At 36.4% G+C, this 22,547-nt stretch overlaps 3 protein-coding genes and 1 long non-coding RNA gene across 10 annotated transcripts in view; 3 read left to right on the plus strand and 1 right to left on the minus strand.

Moving 5' to 3' along the window:
- Positions 1–9,377, plus strand: part of LOC121859525 (ATP-binding cassette sub-family C member 4-like) — a 112,076-nt gene extending 102,699 nt beyond the window's left edge. For all 7 annotated transcript variants that reach the window (XM_042356395.1, XM_042356392.1, XM_042356391.1 and 4 more), the window contains 7 exons: positions 561–731; positions 922–1,049; positions 1,682–1,927; positions 4,767–4,939; positions 5,242–5,371; positions 6,830–6,940; positions 8,333–9,377. In XM_042356395.1, the coding sequence (XP_042212329.1) occupies positions 561–731; positions 922–1,049; positions 1,682–1,927; positions 4,767–4,939; positions 5,242–5,371; positions 6,830–6,940; positions 8,333–8,488 (1,115 nt within the window). In that variant the 3' untranslated portion in view covers positions 8,489–9,377. The remainder of the gene's footprint in view (positions 1–560; positions 732–921; positions 1,050–1,681; positions 1,928–4,766; positions 4,940–5,241; positions 5,372–6,829; positions 6,941–8,332) is intronic.
- On the minus strand, positions 336–15,151 carry LOC121859528. Its single transcript, XR_006087671.1, has 2 exons — positions 15,015–15,151; positions 336–722 (listed from the first exon to the last, which is right to left on the minus strand). It is a non-coding gene; the product is annotated as an uncharacterized LOC121859528 (long non-coding RNA).
- A 220-nt stretch (positions 15,152–15,371) lies between these two features.
- The window catches only part of LOC121859527 (F-box only protein 44-like), a 43,803-nt gene continuing 36,627 nt past the window's right edge, over positions 15,372–22,547 (plus strand). The window contains exon 1 of the mRNA XM_042356400.1: positions 15,372–15,504. The gene's annotated coding sequence lies outside the window, so the exon portion shown is untranslated. The remainder of the gene's footprint in view (positions 15,505–22,547) is intronic.
- Positions 20,237–21,772, plus strand: LOC121859526 (zinc finger protein 724-like). The gene has a single exon (XM_042356396.1). It carries the CDS (start codon positions 20,356–20,358, stop codon positions 21,529–21,531), a length of 1,176 nt encoding a protein of 391 aa, XP_042212330.1. The 5' UTR covers positions 20,237–20,355; the 3' UTR covers positions 21,532–21,772.

A 22,547-nucleotide genomic window follows, 5' to 3' on the forward strand; every position in this document is an offset into this window, starting at 1 on the left:
TACAATATACAGTAATTACTTAAAGAAAACATTATATAGTAAAATATTTACTGTCCATGTCCATTATTTTTTAATTCAATTTTATTTATGCAATACACTAGTTACACAGGTACAGTACAGTACAGTACAGTACAGTACAGTAATAATCTTGATTTATCCTTTATACTTTATCTGTACGATGAACCGTTCTTACACAGATAGAATATCTTACAAACTTGTTTATAATTTCATTTTGTTTAAGTCTGATGACTTAAATTAATCAAGATACTGTACTGTAATCACGGGAAACAATGGTGACACTAAATGTACACAATGGGTGAAAGAAGACCCATCTGGGTTATTGAGGCTTTATTGTATTACGATACAGGACAATAAAAGTGCAAGGTGCTGATACTAGATTTTTTAAGATTCTCAACTACTGTATAGCTCACCCAGAGACAGTGATTTACATAATTGGAAAAAATTAAATGGGTTTAAATATAATTGTCTTTAAAAACTAATTCCAAGCTACAAAATCATAAAGAATTGATGAATGTATTTTTGGGCAATGTCTTTTGCAGATGTCCTTGGTGGAGATATCGGTTTGGCCATCTCCTCTGCTATGATGCTGTCTGGAATGTTCCAGTGGGGAGTACGACAGTCTGCAGAAGTTGAAAATCAAATGACCTCTGTGGAGCGCGTGATTGAGTATTCACACTTGGAACCTGAAGCTCCTCTGGAAACTGAGAAAGGTTTTAATGTTATTCTTGACGAGTTTCTTTGTATTTTTTGCATCATACAGGTATGAAGGTTAGATTTACTGGAAATGTATTTATCCAACTTCTTTTCAAACACAAGTAACAGGGTGATTGTAAATTAATTATTAATTGTGACAAAAGTTATAGAACATTTCCTGATTTTTTTTTTTTTTAATAATTTCAGACAAACTCCCAAAACCCGGCTGGCCTGAGCATGGTATCATCACCTTTGAGGATGTTTCTTTACAATACAATGAGACAGAAGCTCCAGTACTTAAGAATCTACATTTTTGCATCCGGGCAAATGAAAAGGTAATAAATTTTTATTCTCTTGAAGGTATTGCATTTTAGTTTGAAATCTATTTACTGTATATCAGGGGGTATTGGTTCCTTCAAACTTTGTGTGATAATCTTTATAAATTATTTCAATTTCTACTTCTGACCATCTAGGACAGGGGTGGGAGAACTGTGGCCCCTGACCCATTGAGGGTCTCCATGGCCCATTACCACATTTGATTTCAGTGCTTTTCTTTCCTCTTTAACGGGGGACCAAGGGTGGGTATATAATTTATTGATAGATTTTGATGAAATTTACAGGATATTTACACTATTGTCAGACTAAATCAAAACGCATGATTCCGTTGCATAGTCGAGGAACTGCATTGTGGCAATGTTCCAGGGTATTGATGATGCCTATTAAATCTGCAAAGATTATTATTAGCATTGGAAATAATAGTTGGCCAAGAACCCCATTCCTGATATACAGTATTACCTGCTGAAGTACTGTACTGTACTGTCTGGTGTACTATAACAGCTTTTTTTGTTTATTAAATACAGTATTGTTATTTACTTTAACCAGGACTTAAGAAAATATGACAGAATCCTTGAGAAAACTGACCAAAAAATAAAGAATGAATATGTGAGCTTTTTTTCTTCATTTTCAGATTGGCATTGTTGGTAGAACAGGAGCAGGCAAGTCCTCCATGTTGACATCACTCTTCCGTCTAACTGAACCATCAGGTGCCATCCGCATTGATAGTGTGAACATAAAGGAGCTGGGCCTGCATGATGTACGTGGTAATATCTCAATAATACCTCAGGATCCTACTTTGTTCTCTGGTACTATGAGGAAAAATTTGGATCCATTTAATGAATACAACGATGAACAGCTCTGGAAAGCACTGGAAGAGGTAATTGTTTTTCCTTTACTGTGTGTGTGGTTTGCAGGCTGGGAGTCGGTGAAACCATTGTTAAGATGGAACCTTATATTTCATGGAACATCGGCGTCTTGATAATTCATGGTTTAGGTACCAGAAGACATCATGAATTGCCTATCCCAAAATATAGTTTCATCAATTTAAATGGAAATAATTACAGTAGAACCTCAATACACCGGAATTCACTTTTTTTCGGACTATCTGTGGTGCTGTGGGCCGCCCTGATGTTCACCAGAAATATTTAAAAACATCCGCAAAATCCAGCATCAGTCTCGACGGTTTGTATAAGTACGTGCGGTTGAACAAGTCAGTGGCGTGTTTATATATGCCATGCTTCTACTCGGCACGATACATGCATTAATATAGCTTAATGGCTAATGAGCCAATCAGTGGTGAAGAGGATAAAAGTAAAGTTGTTATATTGAAGTACAGTATCTAGTATGCCATACAAGGACGACTCCCTCCCCCCATCTCTAGCTGTTGCTGATAAGGGTAGCAGGCGTACCAACTTATGATGATGCACTGGGGATTATATCAAAGCATTTCGTCTAGCGTTTCAAATCGTAGCGATGGAAAATCTGTTATATACTTTTGGGGGACTGTACATAGTTTCTCAGTCACTCTATCTTTATTAATTTATATACAGTACTGTATTATGGAGCTTCAACACAAAGAACAATTGTTGTTCTTGTGTTTAATTCATTGATTGGTCATTATGATAACCCTAAGAACACTGATATAGTTGAAAAGATTTTATTTATTTATTTATTTATTTATTTATTTTTCCTAAAATCATGCAAAAAGCAATGAAACTTGGACATATTTATACAATCAAAAGTCATGCATGACAATTAAGTGCTCCATTTTCATGGTAAAATGGCTTTTGGCATGAGTCAGCTGGGCCATGCTGTTATGCTTGAAATTTGAATATCATAATTTTTCATTCAAAATACTGGACAGTTCAGTACAGTTGTCCTTTTCATGTACAATATTATACGTCTTGTACTTACACTTGCCACCACACACTGAACTACAGAATTGTGAATGAACAAAATTCTTCTTGCTATCTGAAATAAAGTGGTGGCTTCCTTCCTCTATTGAGCTTATAAATGTAGGCTTGGATTGCCAATTAGTAAGTATTCATGTCTACTTAGTTTCCTATCCCTTAGATGTTTTGCTAAGGTTATGTACAGGTACATTGTATAGGATAAACCCACCAACCATCACTTGGATAATCTGTTTATATATGTGATACTTTAATTTTATCCTCTTCACCACTGATCGTCTTGTTAGCTCTTGGGCGATTACGTCTGTTATGCACTGTTGGCAAGTACTGTACTGGGCATATTCTATGACCAGGTTAAAGAAAATAGACCTTGATAAGACTTCTCAAGAACAAGGGGGGAATTTACACAGGCCATTGGTCTCCTTTTCCTCTAAATTGGTTAACACATGTTAAAAGTGGAGTAAAGGTATTAGATAATGAAGATTGTCATGCAACAGTACTCTTGGTGAAAGGCGAGTGGCATGTATTAATTTGAATTTCATGTGTGTAATTAATGCTGGCATTGTAAGGAGAGTCTATGTTACTCTTGATTCTAGTCACTGTGCACCAAAGTGGAATGTATGGCTGTTGGTCACAATATTTAAAAATATTTCTGGATAAAATCTGCATCTTAGTTCTTGTGTTTTGTCTATAATGGAATGAGTATTAGAGGATGTTCTCTTGAGACAGTTGAGATGAAGGTGATGAGGTAGATACATTACAAGGGGTGAAGCTTATTTTATTGGGCGACGGTTGAAGAGGAAATGACTGGTACACGATTACATGACAGACATTAAAACAGAAGAGAAAAGAAGTGATATGCAAGGATACTTGATTTCTTAGTTTGTGTGATTGATCTGAACTGTGATACATGAAACTTGAAATGGTTTAGAAAGAAGCCATTTGTCAGATTAATGCTCCTGCACATAAATCTTGCTCCCAGAAATGTTAAGTTACAATAAGTGTATTTTTTATACTTGAGTTGAAGCTAGCTAGTTACTCGGTACAGGGGGCCCCCCAAATTCGCAGGGGGTTAGGTTCTCAAAATGGCCGTGAATCACTGAACCCACGAATAACATTTGCGAACCGTGGGTGGGTGGGTGTACATTTTTACTTGTGTACAAAGATATGTATATTCCCTTTGTGTTAGACCTTAGGACAATTATTTCTTTAATCTGTATTGTATATATGCATGTGTGTATAGACACACACACACACACACACACAAAGCACATACAAATAAATAATAATGAGAAAATATTCTCACAAATAATCGGAAACAAGTTTATTAAAAATGTGACAGTCTACCCTGAAGTCCTTGCTCTTATTAATAAAGCACGGACTTGGGGGTAGACTGTCAAATTTTTAACAAACTTGTTTCTGATTATATGTGAGTATTTTACAATAATTATTTATTTGTACAGTATGTGTTTTGTGTGTGTGTGTCTTCACACACACACACACACACATTTACAATACAGGTAAAGGAAACTACTGTCTCTAGAACGAATGGCTCCCTGTCCCAGCCACGAAAATGCCGGCAACTTTAAAACTACCCTTTATAAATTCTTGGGTACATCCAGGGTGTCATCCACAAATAATATTGGACCGCAAAATAGAAATTCGCGAACTTAAGGGGCCCCCTGTAGTTGTGATGTTATATTTTCTGTTACAAGAAAAATCCAACGTAGGTACAATTGAATATGGCCTCCCATGTGTAATTACATCCTTGGGAAACATCATTCTATTTGGTTATCACTTGGACAGGTTCAACTAAAGGAAGCTGTGTCTGACCTAGTGGGAGGTCTCGAAGCAGAGATGTCGGAGGGCGGCAGTAACCTCAGTGTCGGGCAGCGACAACTTGTGTGTTTGGCTCGGGCCATCCTTAAGCACAACATGATCCTCGTACTTGATGAAGCAACAGCCAATGTTGATCCAAGGTTTGTATAGCAAAATTTTCAAATGTTGTACTGTAGATAAAGTTCTGTTGATCCGTTCCAGAGATGGACAAAACTAACCACAGTAGTTATATCTTCTGTTCAGATCTGTTAGTTCCTTTATTGTAAACTTTATGTACAGTATAATGATTGATGACACTGATAAATGATATATGAACACTTAGTTTTCTCTATGTACCTTTTTATTAATTTTCCCCCGATCAATAGCTGTGCCACACATTCATGCAGTTGAAGTGCTTTATATATTTTTTTTATTATTATTCTATTTTAACCACTGTTTTCAGAACTGATGGGCTAATTCAGCAGACAATTAGATCAAAGTTTAAAGACTGCACTGTGCTTACCATTGCTCATCGCTTACACACAATCATGGACTCTGATCGTGTGATGGTTCTTCAAGCTGGTATGATTGAGGTGAGATCATGTTATTACATGAAATTATAAAATATATATATATATATATATATATATATATATATATATATATATATATATATATATATATATATATATATATATATATATATATATATATATATATATATATATATATACTGTATAAACTAAGAAACTTATCACCTAGTAGTGGATTAGGTGAGTTACCATATATACTCGAGTATAGTGAATTTTTATGCAATAAGTAGGGGGTCAAACTGCATATGCATAGTAAGTTTGAAGGGTTAAAATTCATGTACTGTACAATATTTCTGTGGGTCCTTTACAATGACTGATAGCTGCCCGATACGTGCTCACAATGGACTAACCTTACCAATTACCTCCTTTTTCCTGGGCTTGCCTACCATACTCCTTCATTCTTTCTTTATGTTGCTACAGGAAGAGCAAAACCTCATTCACTATATATACCACATTAAATCTACAAATAACACACACACACACACACACACACACTAGGAGCATGAGGAATACCAACATTATGAGAGAGAGGAATTTCTCAACTTAATATAGTATCTAAAAAATACATACGTTGATTAAAGAGGGTATAGCATTTGAAGGATGTCTTTCATCTTATCTGAGGTGCCATATTGTACATTTTTGTGAGTTTAGTAATTACTTGGATTCATCATTATCAAGCACAGATTCCTCAACACTGCTATTGTAAGTAGCTCAACCTGTCATAAAAAAAAGAAGAAAATAAATAAATACTCTAAGACAACTATAGTATTTCCATGCTAACCTGGCCCATAAGCCACACTCCTCTTCTATACTAAAAGCTGATTGGTTCACAGAAGATTCAAACTAAATGTGTTCACAACTGGTTAGCAGACCTGTTATTATCTAAAATAATGTTAAGTATCTCGACTATCAAAATGCAATGATTTCAACACTTCAGAGAGGGAAGAAATGTTAAATATATATCATAAAAGGTCGATATAAATTTGTGCTTATATACGCGCAGTCTGGGGGGGTGGTAGAACGCTCAGGGGAGCCAATCGGCTATTTGTAGCTATAGACGAGGGGCGGGGCTTATGGGCCAGGTTAGCGTGAAAAGGGTATGGACATGTGAACTAGGGTGTAGGGAGAGGCATTGGTACTCATTAAAGGAATAAGAAGATAATTTATTGGTTGGGAACAAAGGATAGGTTCAGCCTTAAGTATGGCCATCATGAAGTACTGTACAGTACTTAACTACCATAAATTACTCAGGTATTACTCACCAGAGCTCTTAAGTTCAAGGATGTTGTGCAAGTTTAGACAGATGTATGAATTGCAAAATATTTACTTAAATATTAACCAATATCAAAATTTATAATTGTTAGTGATTTTTCAAATCTTCAACTTCATTGTTTTTTCTTGAAAAACTTATGTTGTCTTTGTCTTGAAATGTAATGTATTTTGGTAATATTTCCACAGGAATTTGAGGAACCACACATCCTTTTGAAAAAGGATAACTCTATGTTCACGGCACTTGTTCAACAATGCGGCGCAGCAGCAGCAGAACAGTTGCGTCAGATTGCAGAAAAGGTAAACATAAATACAATTAACACAGTCCTGTTTCAACCAACAGTCCTCCACCAATGGTGTACTTGTTAATTTCTTACTTTTGTCAAGTCTTTCCTCTACATTTTGTCCAAGTCTAAAAGTTTGTCTTATAAAGTTCATCAGTCACTTTCCTGTATAAACTTACATATTCACTTACATATTCTTTCATGAATACTGTATGTTGTGAATGTTTAAATATACATATTGTGTACTGTACATGTTGAAGGAAGAAATTTTCTTGTGGCTGGAATGTCAATCCTACTTGAAAACAGTTGATCAAACTTAACCCAGTTGTTAACACCACAGACATACTATACTGTACAATATTAGGTGCTTAATACTGCATTGTGGCTTTTTTGTAAAGAAAAAAGCTGTTGAAAGTTTAAAATTGTATTAATGACTTTAATCTGTAAACATAAATAGGGAGTCCTTATTATTTGTCTGGAACATCCCTGGTGACTACAACGAAAGGAAGAATAATGGGACCGACCAACCATTGACTTAACATGTTATGTATGAAAGATGTTATAACTGCATAATACAAGTATAATTTTCATATTATCTTACAAAATGCATTAATGCACAGTAGCCAAAACAAATATCTATGCATACTTTGTGGGAAACCATAAGAGACCATGAACAATAAATTTTGGTATATGATGGCTGTCACTAGTCACACGTAAAATTTTGGAGCATATTGACCCCCACCTGGACAGATAGTTGTTTTAGCTACTGTACAGTACAGGTATTAATTAACAGTGAACCATTGAATAATTGATATCATTCCCCGCCTGGGAACTACACTTTCTTTTTTTTTGTCTACAAAAATATTTCATCAACCTGGCACCAAAGCAACACATACTGTAATGTCCTTTCCACCTTGTTTTTCTTATTTTATACTTCCTCTATAGTACAGGATATTGTATGATTTTATTGTTTTATTAAAGTTTTCACCGTTGTACGTGTGTTTAAGGAAAACGTACTGAAATACACGGTTGTGTATATCGGTAACTCGACTATCTCAAACACACAATACTGTGGCTGCTAATACAGTTTGCAGGAACCTAACCCCAGCTAATACCAAGGGTCAATTGTATTTAATAATTAATATCAATTATCTCTACTCTTTCCAATGGCAAATTAACAAAACAATGAACAAAGAGTTAATGAACAACACGGACTCTTGTATGTTGTGGCTCTTAACATATAGTACTAGAGAGTGTAAACAGCATATGATTACTTCTGTATATAACTGAATCATAAATATGTTGATAGATTTTGCCAAGTTTACTGGAGGTAGGTTTCTTGTCTATCAGGGTGATCAATTTACTTGCATTAATCTATATTTGTACTCTAGTATTTATCTTTTTTCAGGCTTATATTGAACGACACGGGCTCAATGCTTCAGTAGAGACAACGAATGGTGAAAATAAAGTTGGAAGATGTGATAATTTGTCGCTCGAAGACACTGACTTAAGAACTGAAACCAACAGTGAAAATAAGTTGGAGAGCACGAAAAAAAATAGCTGAGATGTGATTTATCTGATGTCTTGGTTTTGATAAAAGTAAACAAGACTGATGAACAACATGGAAAAAGTGACATCAGTGTATTAGTTCAGATTGAAAAGTTCCTGTGATGAGAATCTGGACTGTATGTCAAAGTGTTGTTGGATAAAATATTTTCGTGGTGACTACTGTACCTAATAGCAGGGATAAAAGCACTTATTGTTGTATATATAAGAGGAGCTTCCATTTTCATTTGTTGCATTTTACTGTATGCAGGAATCCAGTATATAGTTAGGATTTAATTCACAAATCATGGATGGTTTTCAGTGCCACAGAACAGTGTTGAGGTCAATCCCAGTCAACTACGAGTGGGGCAATGTTGTCAAGTTACCAGAGAGGCTTATTATTTTACGGGTTTTTTAATAATTATGTGTTCAAATTAACTGACGGTGAATAGGGACCAATTGTTTGTGCATGCAGTACAGCATCTGAAATATATTGTACAGTTGCCTTCACTACATCTACACCATACCTAAGATAGTCTCACTGAATCTCTTATTTAAAATGCAGTACAGTATGAACTCACTTTGGTGTAAGACAGGAGTTATAATGATGTTTTATGTCCCCTCTTGATCCTTCTGTTGTTGTGTAACCAGTGTAGGCAGCTTACATGTACAAGTTAATATGTTTAGTTAAAAGTAAGATTAAGGTAAATTTTCAATTTATACATCTAGAGTCCTAGACTGTGATTCCAAAACTATGTTCCATGGAACAGCGCATGATTGTTATGCATTTAGAATCTTGACAAATCCTGTATTAAGATGCACACCTAAGGATAGGGTTATGAGTCTCTGGCCATAATAAAGATTTGACCAATAATTGTGAAATGATGTGAGTAAATAATTTAAAAGCAGTTTTGTTGGTTTTACCATTCAACTTGAGTCAACTGATGTTGCAGGGTTAGCTATGCTGCTCAGGGGCAGGTCCATGGGGGGTTCAGACCCCCCACCCTTTTTATCATAAAATTCCAATACTTTTTCTTTAATGCAGTATTGTACTCGGGCATTTTTTTATAGTAAAATGTAATTAATAATGACTTCAGAATATCTAATATCAAATGCACATGGCTTCATAATGCCAAGGATATAAGTTGGATTTCAAAACATTTTCTAGGTGGGCTTCCAGTGAACCCCCCCCAGCTAGGTGCTCACCATGTTTCCCCACAAGTTCTTGGGTCTGCCCCTGCTGCTTGTATTGTATTTGTACATGACATTTTTGAGGAGTTGTTGATGTGGCAATTTAGTGTAACCACTATAAAAAATCAGGATATACTTCCAATTAATCCTGGACTCTTTTTATGCAAAACAAATTATCTTGGCTGTGATCTCTGCACAAATATTTGCACTGACATTACAAATAAATTATTAGGTCTTGTAAGGTCTTTCAGATATCTAGACAGTTCGTCCCTCGTAACGATCTTCAAGAGTGAAGTGCTTCCCCCATCTGGAGTACTGGTCCCCGAGAAATGCTAGGTTGGTTGAAAATGTCCAAAGGAGGGCCACCAGACTGGTGCCTGCACTACGGCACCAACTACCCTGAGAGATTGGAGCGCCTGAACCTGCCTAGCTTATACTACAGATGGGCAAGAGGCGACCTAATTGAGGTGTACAGTACAGTAGAACGTCAATTTAAAACGATTCAATTTAAGATTATTAATTTAAATCAACACCCACAATTAAGGACAATGTTTTAATTTAAAGCGAATCTTTCCTATTTTGCGCGAGTCAATCTGGGGCATCATATTTTAAAATTCGCTCCTAGTGTTTCTCTGGGCACGCTACACTGTCGTAAGGGCAAAGTTGTACTGTACATGTACTAAAAATAATATACTAAATGTACCCAAAGGTACATTCTGGAGCTGGTGCATGCCCAGTACTTGCCAACAGTGCAATTGCCCAAGTGGCTAATGAGCCGATCAGTGGTGAAGAGGATAAAAGTAAAAAACTAGGCCAGACCCAGTAAAAGGTGTATTGCCTCATCAGAAATTTATCACATGTAGTGGAAAGGAGGCACTAATGTCTTCCTGGAAATGCTCTGGCCACATGTACAGTACTGTATATGAATTGTAAAATTAATTTAGACTATTTTCTATGGAACTTTTTTTTCTGTCATCCATGTTCACTGAAGAAACTGGCCTATCTTTCATATATATTATAAAAATTAAATAAGGTGAACTTGTGATTGCAAGTCCTGAATATCAAACATTTTGAATATTAAAGATGAAATTGAATTATTCTACAAGATTGGTTTCTCAAATAAAAACTGCAGTGAATGTTTATCAAATCTTTCTGACTTCTTGAATGAGACTTGACATTGGATGAAAAAAAAAATAGAGGCTACATATCATAATTCAACACCTTAAAAAAAAAGGAGGGAATACTTTCAGAATATGTTTTTCCAAGGAGCCAGACCCTCCAACAAGGTTGTGCAATCCATTTATTGATTCAGAGGCTGTGATTGAGCAAAATCATTAATTTCAACAGACCTCATCCTCAAAACAATGTTTGATGAGAATTCGCTGTTTTATTTTTGGATAGGCCACTTATTTCAATAACCTGATATTATGAAATGAGCTTTGAAACCTTTGTATGTGAGGCCGGTTACTCACGCTACATTGATGCCAAGAACTAAAACAGAAATAAATTGATATGTGCCTAAAACTAAAAGACTTTACTCCAGATTTTCAAGTCTTCTGCAGCAACAAACAAGCCCATCCATCATTAACAATGGTAAGCATTATGTTTTTACTTAGCATATATATATTGGAAACATATCGGTTACCAATATATATATATATATATATACATATATATATACATATATACTGGTCCCTCGGTTAACGAGCACAATTCGTTCCAGAAGGTTGCTCGTTAACCGAAGCCATTGTTTCAATGGGTTTTTGGGTAATTGGTTCCAGCTCGCTGAAAATTGCCTAAAGTCAACAAAAAAGGTAGTTAAGTACACTTACTTTTAGGTGTGTATGTAGAAGGCTCCTGGATGATGATGATGGGAATTAGAATGGGGGTGGAGGAGAAGGGAGAAGAGAAGGCATTGGGGTGGAAGAGAAGTCACCCCATGGTGCCATTTCACCCATAAAATTTTAGTTCACTTGCTGTAATTCAAGATTATTTTCTTTAAATCAACACTGCACTGCATTATATATTGTCAATATGTAAATAAATTTCAAAATGACCAATCATTTGCTTGGAAACAGAAAAAAGCATTTATGTTGAGAGTCTGAAGCAAGATGTTACCTCCACTGAACAGAGAGACTGACGCCTGTATGGTGTGTTGACAGGCTGTTTGGCACGCAAAAAACTAGCTTCCTATACTTCAATTATGTTCAATAATTGTTTAAAATGACTAAAAATTTTAATATAAAACTTAAAATTATTGAATAGTACAAACTACTTGATGTTTACTAATATAGTAAGGAATTTAAGCCCTAGAACTGATTACTGTATTGGCGGACTAATACTACAGCTGGTGGACCGCAAGCGAAAACATGTGGAGGGGCGCTCATAAGAAATTTGTTAATCGAGGGATTGCTTGTTAACCGAAGTTAAGAATCTTGTGGAAGGTAATTCGTTAACCGAAGGATCACTGTATATATATATATATATATATATATATGTGCTACTGTGTCATTTTGGTGTCTTAAGCTATACAGTACAATATATATTACACAGCCACTGTACTGTACAGGTATTTCATTTTTCATCACATTTATTCGAAATTACCATTAATTTAACATTACTTAACTTATTTTGTTTGTAATTTGGGGACTGTTTCCCTGTCATTTAACAGGTTCCTTATGTATCTCCAGTATTACAAACAAATTGTCACAAACTGTGATAATGTCTGTCATTCAATCAATTAAAAACAACTTTAGAATTTTCAAACCTCTATTGTACAGCGAACATTATGGTCATTAAAATTTTGTGAAGAAAGTCAATGAAGTTTATTATGTCTACCATGGTCAGTGGTTCATGCTCAGAGTACCCCCAGTTCACAGTTTGGGAAGTGAAGGCAGTCGAGTGTAGTGCCAGCAATACTGCCTCCTTGTACTGTATACAATACTGAAAAAATGCTAGTCTCCAGTGTGCTGTACCCACCATTCCTAAGAGATACACTGTTACTGTGTTTGTGATATTTTAATATTTGAGTACTGTACTGCATATATCCTTGAGATCAGCAAAATGAAATTCATTCATTGTTAAGTGATTAATTTTGTCATTATGAAAAATTATACCTTATTAATCTCATAAAATAAATCTTTAATTATCAGACACTTCCAATAAAATTTTTGCATTATGAAACTTCTCATTATCATAGTGTACATGTACTATAATAAATCTTGACACACACTAAGACTAATTAGAAAAGTTTGTCTTAATTTGCGCAGTCACTCGGAAGACTGTGGCGCTCTCCTGCAAGATGACGTGAATAATACATCGATAACCAAAGATTCTTTAAGAGGTTCATTAATGGCTTGGATTCTAAAAGGTTCCTCGTGGTGAATTTTTCCCTAATTAATATAAGAGGTGGATTCATAAAGGTTTGTATAAGATAATTTTCGTTAATTATTTTATGCTTTGGTGAGCCATTTGCCTGAATGATGCCGTGAGGGAAGTTTGTGTTGCTACTCCTCTGCAGTGAGTAAATTGTTACTATTTTTATTTTCATATTAAGTTAGACATGTTGACTAAATGGTTCCCTAGTTATTGCAAGTGATGTTAGAAAGGTGTCGACCACTGCCAGGGTATTTCGTCGACCCAAAAAGTACAGTAGTTAACAAGAGTTTTATTTCATCATCAAGTGGAAATTTAAATGATGATGCTTTGACTCACCCAATTGAGAACGGTGAATAGTCATCTACTTTACTGAATCGACTTCTATCAAATTCTCAGATGCACACAAAAACTAATTCTAATAATAATAAATGTGCTCCCTCCTCATTTGATGTTACAGCACACACACATGCCATATGGTATCGTAGGTTTAATATCTGTGTGTGTTTGTACATTTAAGGTTTTTGAATGGAACTATAGGGTAAATTAATGCCAAGGTGTCCTCTCTAGCACTAGTTGTGACCATCTCTCAAGCATTCGGAGACAGTTTTTCTTTACTGGTGAATTTTACTGCAATCATGGCCCCTAAGAGGAAAATTAGAGGCAGTGCTCATGGTAGTGAGAGTGAAAAAAATGCATACAGGACTGAGAGAACCCATTTTCTGATATAAATTTCTCAGTGTCTATGATAAGTTTTCCAGATTCTATGACTAGTTTCCCATTTTCTATGATACAAAATTTCAATTTTCTACAACCAATTTTCTGATGAAAATTTTCAATTTTGTATGATGGTTTCCCATTTTCTATCATAATTTAATATTTTCTATGATAATGAGAGTTTGTATATGTGATTTAATTATTATTATTATTATTTTACTTTTATCCTCTTCACCACCGATCCACTAGTTAGCCACTTGGGTGGTCATTCATGTCTCTGTTATGCAATGCTGGCAAGTACTGGGCATGCACTAGCTCCTGAATATATCAGAACCTGCTCCAGTGTTGGTCAATTCTGACCTTGAATGAGTTCACAATTGCCATATGGCATCACGAAAATTGTGACCAAGTCTCAGGTTGCTGACTTTCTGTCTCCTTTACACACAGTTGCAGGGTCTCAACTGTTTCTCTTACTATTGACAACACAACTTACATATATTGTTTCTCACTTTTTATCTTTTTTCATTTTTGTATTTATGGTTCTTTTATTATTATTATTATTACTACATTTATTATTATTATTATTACAGTTATTATTATTATAATCATTATTATTTTATTATTTTTATTATAAATTTTATTTGCTGTGAATTATTATTATTATTATTAATTATTTACGCCCCCCAGGCCCCGATGTGGGTCAGTGACCTGTGCCCGGGTGGGCTAATACCCGTAAAGAAAAAAAAACTTGAGCTGTGACTCCTTGTGGGGCGAGCATCTGCCAGCTCCAGGTAAGGGCACTTGACTGAGTAAGTGCCCTTTGAGATGTTTATACACCTCAATTAGGTTCCCCCTTGCTCGTCTGTTCAATGTAGTATAAGCTAGGCAATTGCAGGCGCTCTAATCTCTCAAGGTACCTCAGGTGCCATAGTACAGGCACCAGTCTGGTGGCCCTCCTTTGGACATTTTCAGTCAAATGACAGTCCCTGGCATACCTTTGGGACCAGGCGGGGTGACAGTACTCCAAAAGGGCAAGGACTTCACTCCTGAACACCGTTACGAGGGATGGACCGTCTAGATACCTGAATGAACTTATAAGACCTAATAATTAGACCTAATAATTTAGTTGCCTAATCCACATACACACCTGGGTCCTTTTCTTTTTCACAGTTAGTCTCAATTACTGCAGTTATAAGATGAATAAAGTCTAGTTATGTACTGGCAAACTCTTATTTCATTACAATTTATTTTTCTTTACTCACGAGTCACCAAGGAGAAGTTTGTGCAGAGACATTTGTCTTCTGCTCCTAACTCGCCTGGTGCAGCTGAGTGGCGTCACTGGTACCACACATCCTGTAGCTTCCTAGAGTCCATTGCATCCCACACACCGGACAAATTGAACACCCTCATTAACTTCGTGTCTCCTAGTGTATACAAATACATAACCAATAGTAACACGAGGCTGCTATAAATATTCTTCAGGATCTCTATGTAAAGCCCAAGAATAAATTAATTCGCTCAGCATCTGGCCACAAGAAGGCAATGTCTTGGTGAAACATTGGATGAATACCTACAAGAACTTCACCAGCTCAGTAAGGAGTGCAACTTCAAGGCTCCTACAGCAGAAAAGAGCCGGGGTATAAGAGGCCTTAATGTTGAGTGACTATTGATGGTGTTTGGTCCAGGAGTGAAGTGTTGAACAAAACAGCTTCTACCTTTACTTAACATTATCTTTCTCACTGACTACATCAGGTGGGTTTACTCATTATGTTTCTGAATGTTTATTGGGATATTAGGTAAATCTCCCCTTTATTGTGTACCTACATTTTCTGTATTGTTTGTATACCTACAGTGCACATTGTATACCTACAGTATCTGTGTACATTATTTGTATACCTACACTACATTGTATACCTACACTGTGTATTTGTTTAGGTAAATCCAGGAAAAAAGTCACAAGATGGAAAAGCCTAACCTAACTTTTTTTCTCTAACTTTATTTCCGTTCACCGTTCAGGCAGGGGTGAATTTTTACTTTAGTGCATGAGCCCCTAGGGGTTAACCAATTTGTTTTTTCAGTGTTTCTGGTGTTTTATAAGCGAATCTGACCTTCGTTTTTGGCGGAAATTGCTCGTTTTTGCCCCCCCATGACAATAATGGGGGAGAGCCTGGGAAATCGGGGTTTTTGGGTGGGAGAGAAAACGAAAATGAGTCCTCTAACCTAACCCCTAGCCCCTGGAACCCTGGTAGGCCTAGCTTGACCAACACTGGAGCGGGTTCAGGTACATTCAGGAGCCGGTGCATGCCCAATACTTGCCAACAGTGCGTAACAGAGACTTGACCGATCTCCCAAGCGGCTAACGAGTCACTCAGCTGTGAAGAGGATAAAAGTAAAAGTAAAGTAAAAGTACACTGTGTATATTGTGTACCTACACTGTGTCCATTTTTTGTGTGATTGTGTGTACAATCAAAGACAAAAGTCATGTCGCGGTTTTGTCCGAAGATTAAATATAACCCGTGAAACATTATGAGAGCCCCTACCACAAGGCAGAGCACACTAAAAGTTTAGCCCTTCTGCATATTTTTCACCAAGTTTCACGACACGACTTTTGTCTTTCATTGTACTGTACATTGTTTGTATACTTAAACTGCATGCAGCATTGTTTGTATATCTACCTTACCTTGATACCTTGTTTGTGGTAATGTATGAGAACAGCACTACCACAAGGAGTCCGATTTTGTTAATTTTTTCCACAGATGTTCTCATCATTATAATAAGGGGACATTACTAGAACCTAACAGAACCAACCAAAGAAACCTTTCTAACCTAACCTAACTTAACCTTTCTAGCCAGGGTACTCCTCCTGGTACTCCCTGTCATATTAAACAGAAAGTACTTTTTTAATATCTGGTAACAATGAAGGCAACTTTGTTGAAGCTTCATTGTGTAATTTTTCGTTTTTTTTGTGGACAGGAGAGTACACTTGGATGAAGTGAGTTCTGATATGAACAAACGGAGCAGATGATATTGGAACATAAGAATGGAGGGAACTTATTTACTCATACTGGGCAGTCCCATTTACACCCAACCCCTATCGCCCATATGTTTGAAGCTATCCAGTGTGTTCCAGTTAATGATGATGTTTGGTAACTTGTTCCACTCATCCACTACTCTATTTCCAAACCCGAGCTTACCTATCTCACTCCTAAATCATAATATGTCTGATTTAAAACCATTGCTACGAGTTCTCCTGGTTTGTTAGTTAAAGTACCTTTGTTGGCCAATATTGACGACTAACCCACCAATGCATTATTTGTTTTCATATTTATTTTCCTGCTATATTTTCATCAGTGAGTTTTGATATGATAATAATTTCTTGGGAATATGATTCGCTTGGTAGATAATTAGGTGTCTAGACGTGCACTACTTTGTCTTCTTGGCATAAATACGTCAGTGATGCTGTATCCCTGAATGTAAACGGCCAATCATATTTACATATTTAAAAACACTCCGTCATGCTCTGATTAACGGAAGTCACCAGTGTATGTTTATGAGCCACACGGTCTGGACGGCTGCTCTCATGTCCACAAAAAATGTAAAATAACACCATATAGTAATTCTCTCTGTTTAATATGCTGGGTGGACCCTCATGTCTAGGAAGTTAGGTAAGGTAAGGTTAGGTTGGTAGGGCCTTCTAACAATGCTTCTGCTGCTTGTTTTTCTTATCAAATAAACTTAGGTTAGGTATAATTTAGAAATACAATAACCACTTTTTAACACATTTGCCAAAACTACAACAGTGTCCATTATAAAACACAATGAAATTGCCACCTCGCTAGTCATGTAATGGAGGGACAAGTTTTTTATGCTGTTATCTTTTCTTGTGTATATATAATTAATTTAATTGTTAGATTATTTCTGAATTTTCTGTCTATAAGTATATATCTTATACTTGTTTGCTTATATTTTCTAAGTTAATATTCTTTTCTATGTGTTATTTCTCCTGTCATATATATTATGGTCCTTTCTAGAGTTTATATCTTCTTCTTTCTCTCAATAGATTAGTCTGGGGAAACCATGTCATTCTTCCACAACACTTATTTTACTTACAACGGTAGCCTGCCACCACCCAGACGTTTATTAGAATATAACACGCCTCCTTGAACTGTTAGGTAGCGTGATAGATTCCAGCTCATGGGCACGTGAATTACAATAGATATTTTCTGAGGACCAAATGTTAGAAGGGATAGAGTGGTGATACTCGTAGTTTACTAATTCAATATTTAGTAGCATAAGGAGTGAACAAGATGTTAATTAAGTACACTCGGGCAAGACTGGACCACTTAGATCTTACTTTACAATTCATAAAAGAGATCTTCAATTACTTATTACATCATTAAACAACTGTTATATTATTTCTTTGTCAATGCAGATGGTTGTTTGACACACTTGACAATATCCCAAATTAACATATTATTTATAACATCATGTCATTTCGAAATGAACAACATGACACTTACTAGAACTCAGTTGGTATTACATATGAATGATGTACTCACAACTCATATAACACATTATTACTGGTAATATAAATATTTATGGGTTCACTACTCAACATGGGATAACTATATTTCTGCTAATTATCCCTGCTCATGTACACCAATACTGCTTGGTACATATAACTGTGAGTAATCACTGATTCTACACGGTACACCAACAAATGGAGCACGCTGTTAGGGTCGGGTTGCAGTCCGACACACTGCGAGGGAGTTCGTCCCACGGGCTCGCACAATTCAATCGTGCTGAATTAACAACATCCTACAAGACAGCCAGCTGGTATGCAGTTACCGGGAGGTGCTGGGTATTCAGCTAACACCCAGTCTGTGCCTGGAGATGCAATGAGGGAGAGTCACAAGCGTGTTAAAATGTCTATCCTCAACTACACACAACATACGTCTGGCAACGACACAGACGATACTTACTTACTTTACAGGATAGTGATCAACACTAACCCTCCTTCAAGTTCACCCCTATGATCACACATGTTAACTGTGAATATATTTACAATATATATGGTATTTAAAATGTATGAGTTATACTTCTGGGTACATTTTCACCTAGTTGGAATATAGTGGACCAATTATACACACACGTACAAAATAAATGTCCTTTTCACACATTAAGTAATGTTGAATCGATTAAAGTGGTATACTGTGCTGTATATGCAAAGTAAGGTACGCCTCGTGCAAAGAATACAAACTCTACCAAAACTATTATATTTCAGACATAAAGGTGGGAGAGGGTGGATGTAACAAAGGGAAATCAGGAAGCCATCCCACACAAACATCTCACTACAACCTACAAAACAGGAGGCAGAACAAGTCAAGAATAGTCTCTCAAAACTGTGCAATAAGTCAGTACGACAATTAGTGAATACTGTATCTTCAGGAGAACTTTGTAAGCATGATTAATGTAAATTGACAACTGTGTAAATCATATGTTATAAATATGTGAAAGTCAAGTTGGTGCTCCAGGAAACTGAAGCTAAAAATAAGGTTCAAACAAGTGAATCTTTCTCCTGAAAATACTAGTCAAATGCTGCACTGTTAAATATTGTCTAAATACAACATGATGATTGTTGTAATGTTCTAACTTAAACTTGTGCTTGTGAACACTGGTGATGAAAGTTCCAATACAGTACAGTATATAATTGTGGCAATTGTTTGTCTGCACTGCTTCTGTACTGTTGAGACAAAGTTAACTTTTCGTAAATGTTTCTTGTGCAAGAGTAACCTCCATAACTAGCTACATGTGCAGACTTATTAATAGGAACCATTTACCTGTGACGACTGGGATTTATATTTTTATACAGTTTGATATATATCTCAAATGTCTGTCCATTGATGAAAAATTAAATTGTACAAAGTTTTCTTAAGTATAGTACAGTACAGTTGAGTCTGGATTTACGTGGTTTTTGTTTACGTGTTTGGTCATTTATGTGGTGCCTAGCCAGAATTGAAATACTTTAATTACGCGGTAAATTTGGTAATTCACGAGGGAAGCGGAGCGGGCAGGGTGCGCACAAGGTCGCCCAGTCATCAAAACATTACCGAGTTCTTCACCCGCCACCCACCACAGCCGGCCCAAGTCAGTGATAGTGATATTGATAGTGAGGATATGGACTTATATGGACTTTGAGGGGTTTGACAAAGAGGACCTGCAAGCCTATCTGGTGGATAGTGATACAATTGATACAGGTGAGGGCCAATAATCTGCCCTCTGCCTCGGACCAACCTCCCATCCCCGTGTGCCCAGCCATCTTTTCTACTAACGTAAGTGTTAAAAAACCTGATATTATTGATATTTCTCTTAAATATTAATTGTGTGTGCATACCATCATAAAATTAAGATGTTATTTTGACTACAAGGTACATATTGTGTCGGAAAAAGTGGACTTTGGGGGTCGGCCCAATCTCTATTTCAATTAATCCCATATGTTCTGTTATTTCATTTACGCGTTTCTCGTTTTATGCGGTACTCCACGGGTTCAATTGACCGTGTAAATGAAGACCCAACTGTACTCTACGGTACAGTATGTAAAAAATGGCTGATTTTGTGAGTCAAATGGCCAGACATGGTGATGAGGAAAAGTGTCTGTGTTTATACTGTGGTAAATTTGTTTGTAGTAATGATGCTTTACAAATGCATTCCTGTATGACTGAACACACTGATGTGATAGATATTAAATATGAAGACGTTGATGAAAGCTTTAAGAGTAACTGTGAAACAACTCAACATGTGGCTCTGCTTGCTGAGAAAGATATTAAGTGTGAAGAGTTTGATGAAAGTTTTAACAGTAACTCTGATGTGATATATGTGACTGTTGATGAGAAAGATATTAAGTGTGAAGAGTTTGATGAAAGTTTTAACAGTAACTTTGATGTGACATATGTGACTGTTGATGAGAAAGATATTAAGTGTGAAGAGTTTGATGAAAGTTTTAACAGTAACTCTGATGTGACACAACATGTGACTGTTGATGAGAAAGATATTAAGTGTGAAGAGTTTGATGAAAGTTTTAACAGTAACTCTGATGTGACACAACATGTGACTGTTGATAAGGAAAATGTAAAATGCCAAGGAAGTGGTAAATGTTATAACAGGGACAATCAGATGAAGGAACATATGGTACACAGAGAAAAAGATTTAGACTGTGGTAAAAGGTTTTATTCACAAAATTATGTAAATCAGCATTTGGATATACACACTGGTGAGAAACCTTTTAAGTGTGAAGAGTGTGGTAAATGTTTTTCCAGAAAGTATCACCTAAAGATCCATTTGGTTGTACACACTGGTGAGAAACCTTTTAAGTGTGAAGAGTGTGGTAAAAGTTTTAAAATAAAGGTTCAACTAATGAGCCATTTGGTTGTACACACTGGTGAGAAACCTTTTAAGTGTGAAGAGTGCGGTAAAAGTTTTTCCAGAAAGCAAGTTCTAAAGAGACATTTGGATTTGCACACTGCTGAGAAAACTTTTAAGTGTGTAGAGTGTGGTAAAAGTTATAAAACAAATGATCACCTAAAGAGCCATTTGGTTGTACACATTTCTAAGAAACCTTTTAAGTGTGAAGAGTGTGGTAAAAGTTTTTCAAGAAAGGATCACCTAAAGAGCCATTTGGTTGTACACACTGGTAAGAAACTTTTTAAGTGTGAAGAGTGTGGTAAAAGTTTCTCCAGAAAGCAAGTTCTAAAGAGACATTTGGATGTTCACACAGGCTGAGAAAACTTTTAAGTGTGAAGAGTGTGGTAAAAGTTTTTCCAGAAAGCAAGTTCTAAAGAGACATTTGGTTGTACACACTGCTGAGAAAACTTTTAATTGTGAAGTGTGAGATAATTTTTTTTCCAGAAAAGGTGATTTGAGGCAACATATGTGTAGGCTGCACACTGCTTAAAAAAAAAAAAATATATACAGTGGTCCCTCGGTTAACGAACACAATCCGTTCCAGCAGGTTGTTCGTTAACCGAAACCATTGTTTCAATGGGTTTTTGGGTAATTGGTTCCAGCTCACTGAAAATTGCCTAAATTCAACAAAAATGGTAGAAAAGTTCACTTACTTTGAGGTGTGTATGTAGAAGGCTCCTGGATGATGATGATGATGTGCATTTGAAGTGGGAGGTGGAGGAGGAGAAGGGAGAAGAGAAGGAAGTGGAGGTGGAGGAGAAGCATTTTACTGCTTCTTGGAAGGCGAGTCACCTTCCATGAAAATATCAGGAACCTCTGGACTGACAGATTCTCCACCATGAACATCCTCTCTCCTTCTTGAAATGGAAGGCTGATGGATGGCATCTTGTTCCCTCTGCCTTTTACTGAAGAAAGTGTCAATTGTGGTCTGTGGGGCATCTGTCCTCCTCACCATTAACTTATGTTTAAAGAAGGAGACCACTGAGTCCTCAACATGACACAAAGTTAGTTCAGTTTTTTCCACATCTGGGTGCTTTGAAGCCAGTTCCCTGAACTTCTCCCAGTAGTAAATCACATCTTTCAACTGTTTAGCTGACATATGGTCATCACTTTCAATTTCCTCCTCACCACTGTCAGCCTCTACCTGTAACATCTCATCCAGTTGCTTCAAGTCATCAGGAGTAAGTTCCTCCTCATGAGACATCACAAGCTCTTCCACATCCTCCTCCTCCACTTCAAGGCCCAATGACTGACCAATGGACACAATCTCCTTGTCCAACTCTGTTTCTTCCTCAAATCCCTCAAAATCATGGACTACTGATGGCCACAGTGCT

Source organism: Homarus americanus, unplaced genomic scaffold (assembly GCF_018991925.1).
Source record: "Homarus americanus isolate GMGI-L3 unplaced genomic scaffold, GMGI_Hamer_2.0 scaffold7626, whole genome shotgun sequence".
Classification (NCBI taxonomy): domain Eukaryota; kingdom Metazoa; phylum Arthropoda; class Malacostraca; order Decapoda; family Nephropidae; genus Homarus; species Homarus americanus.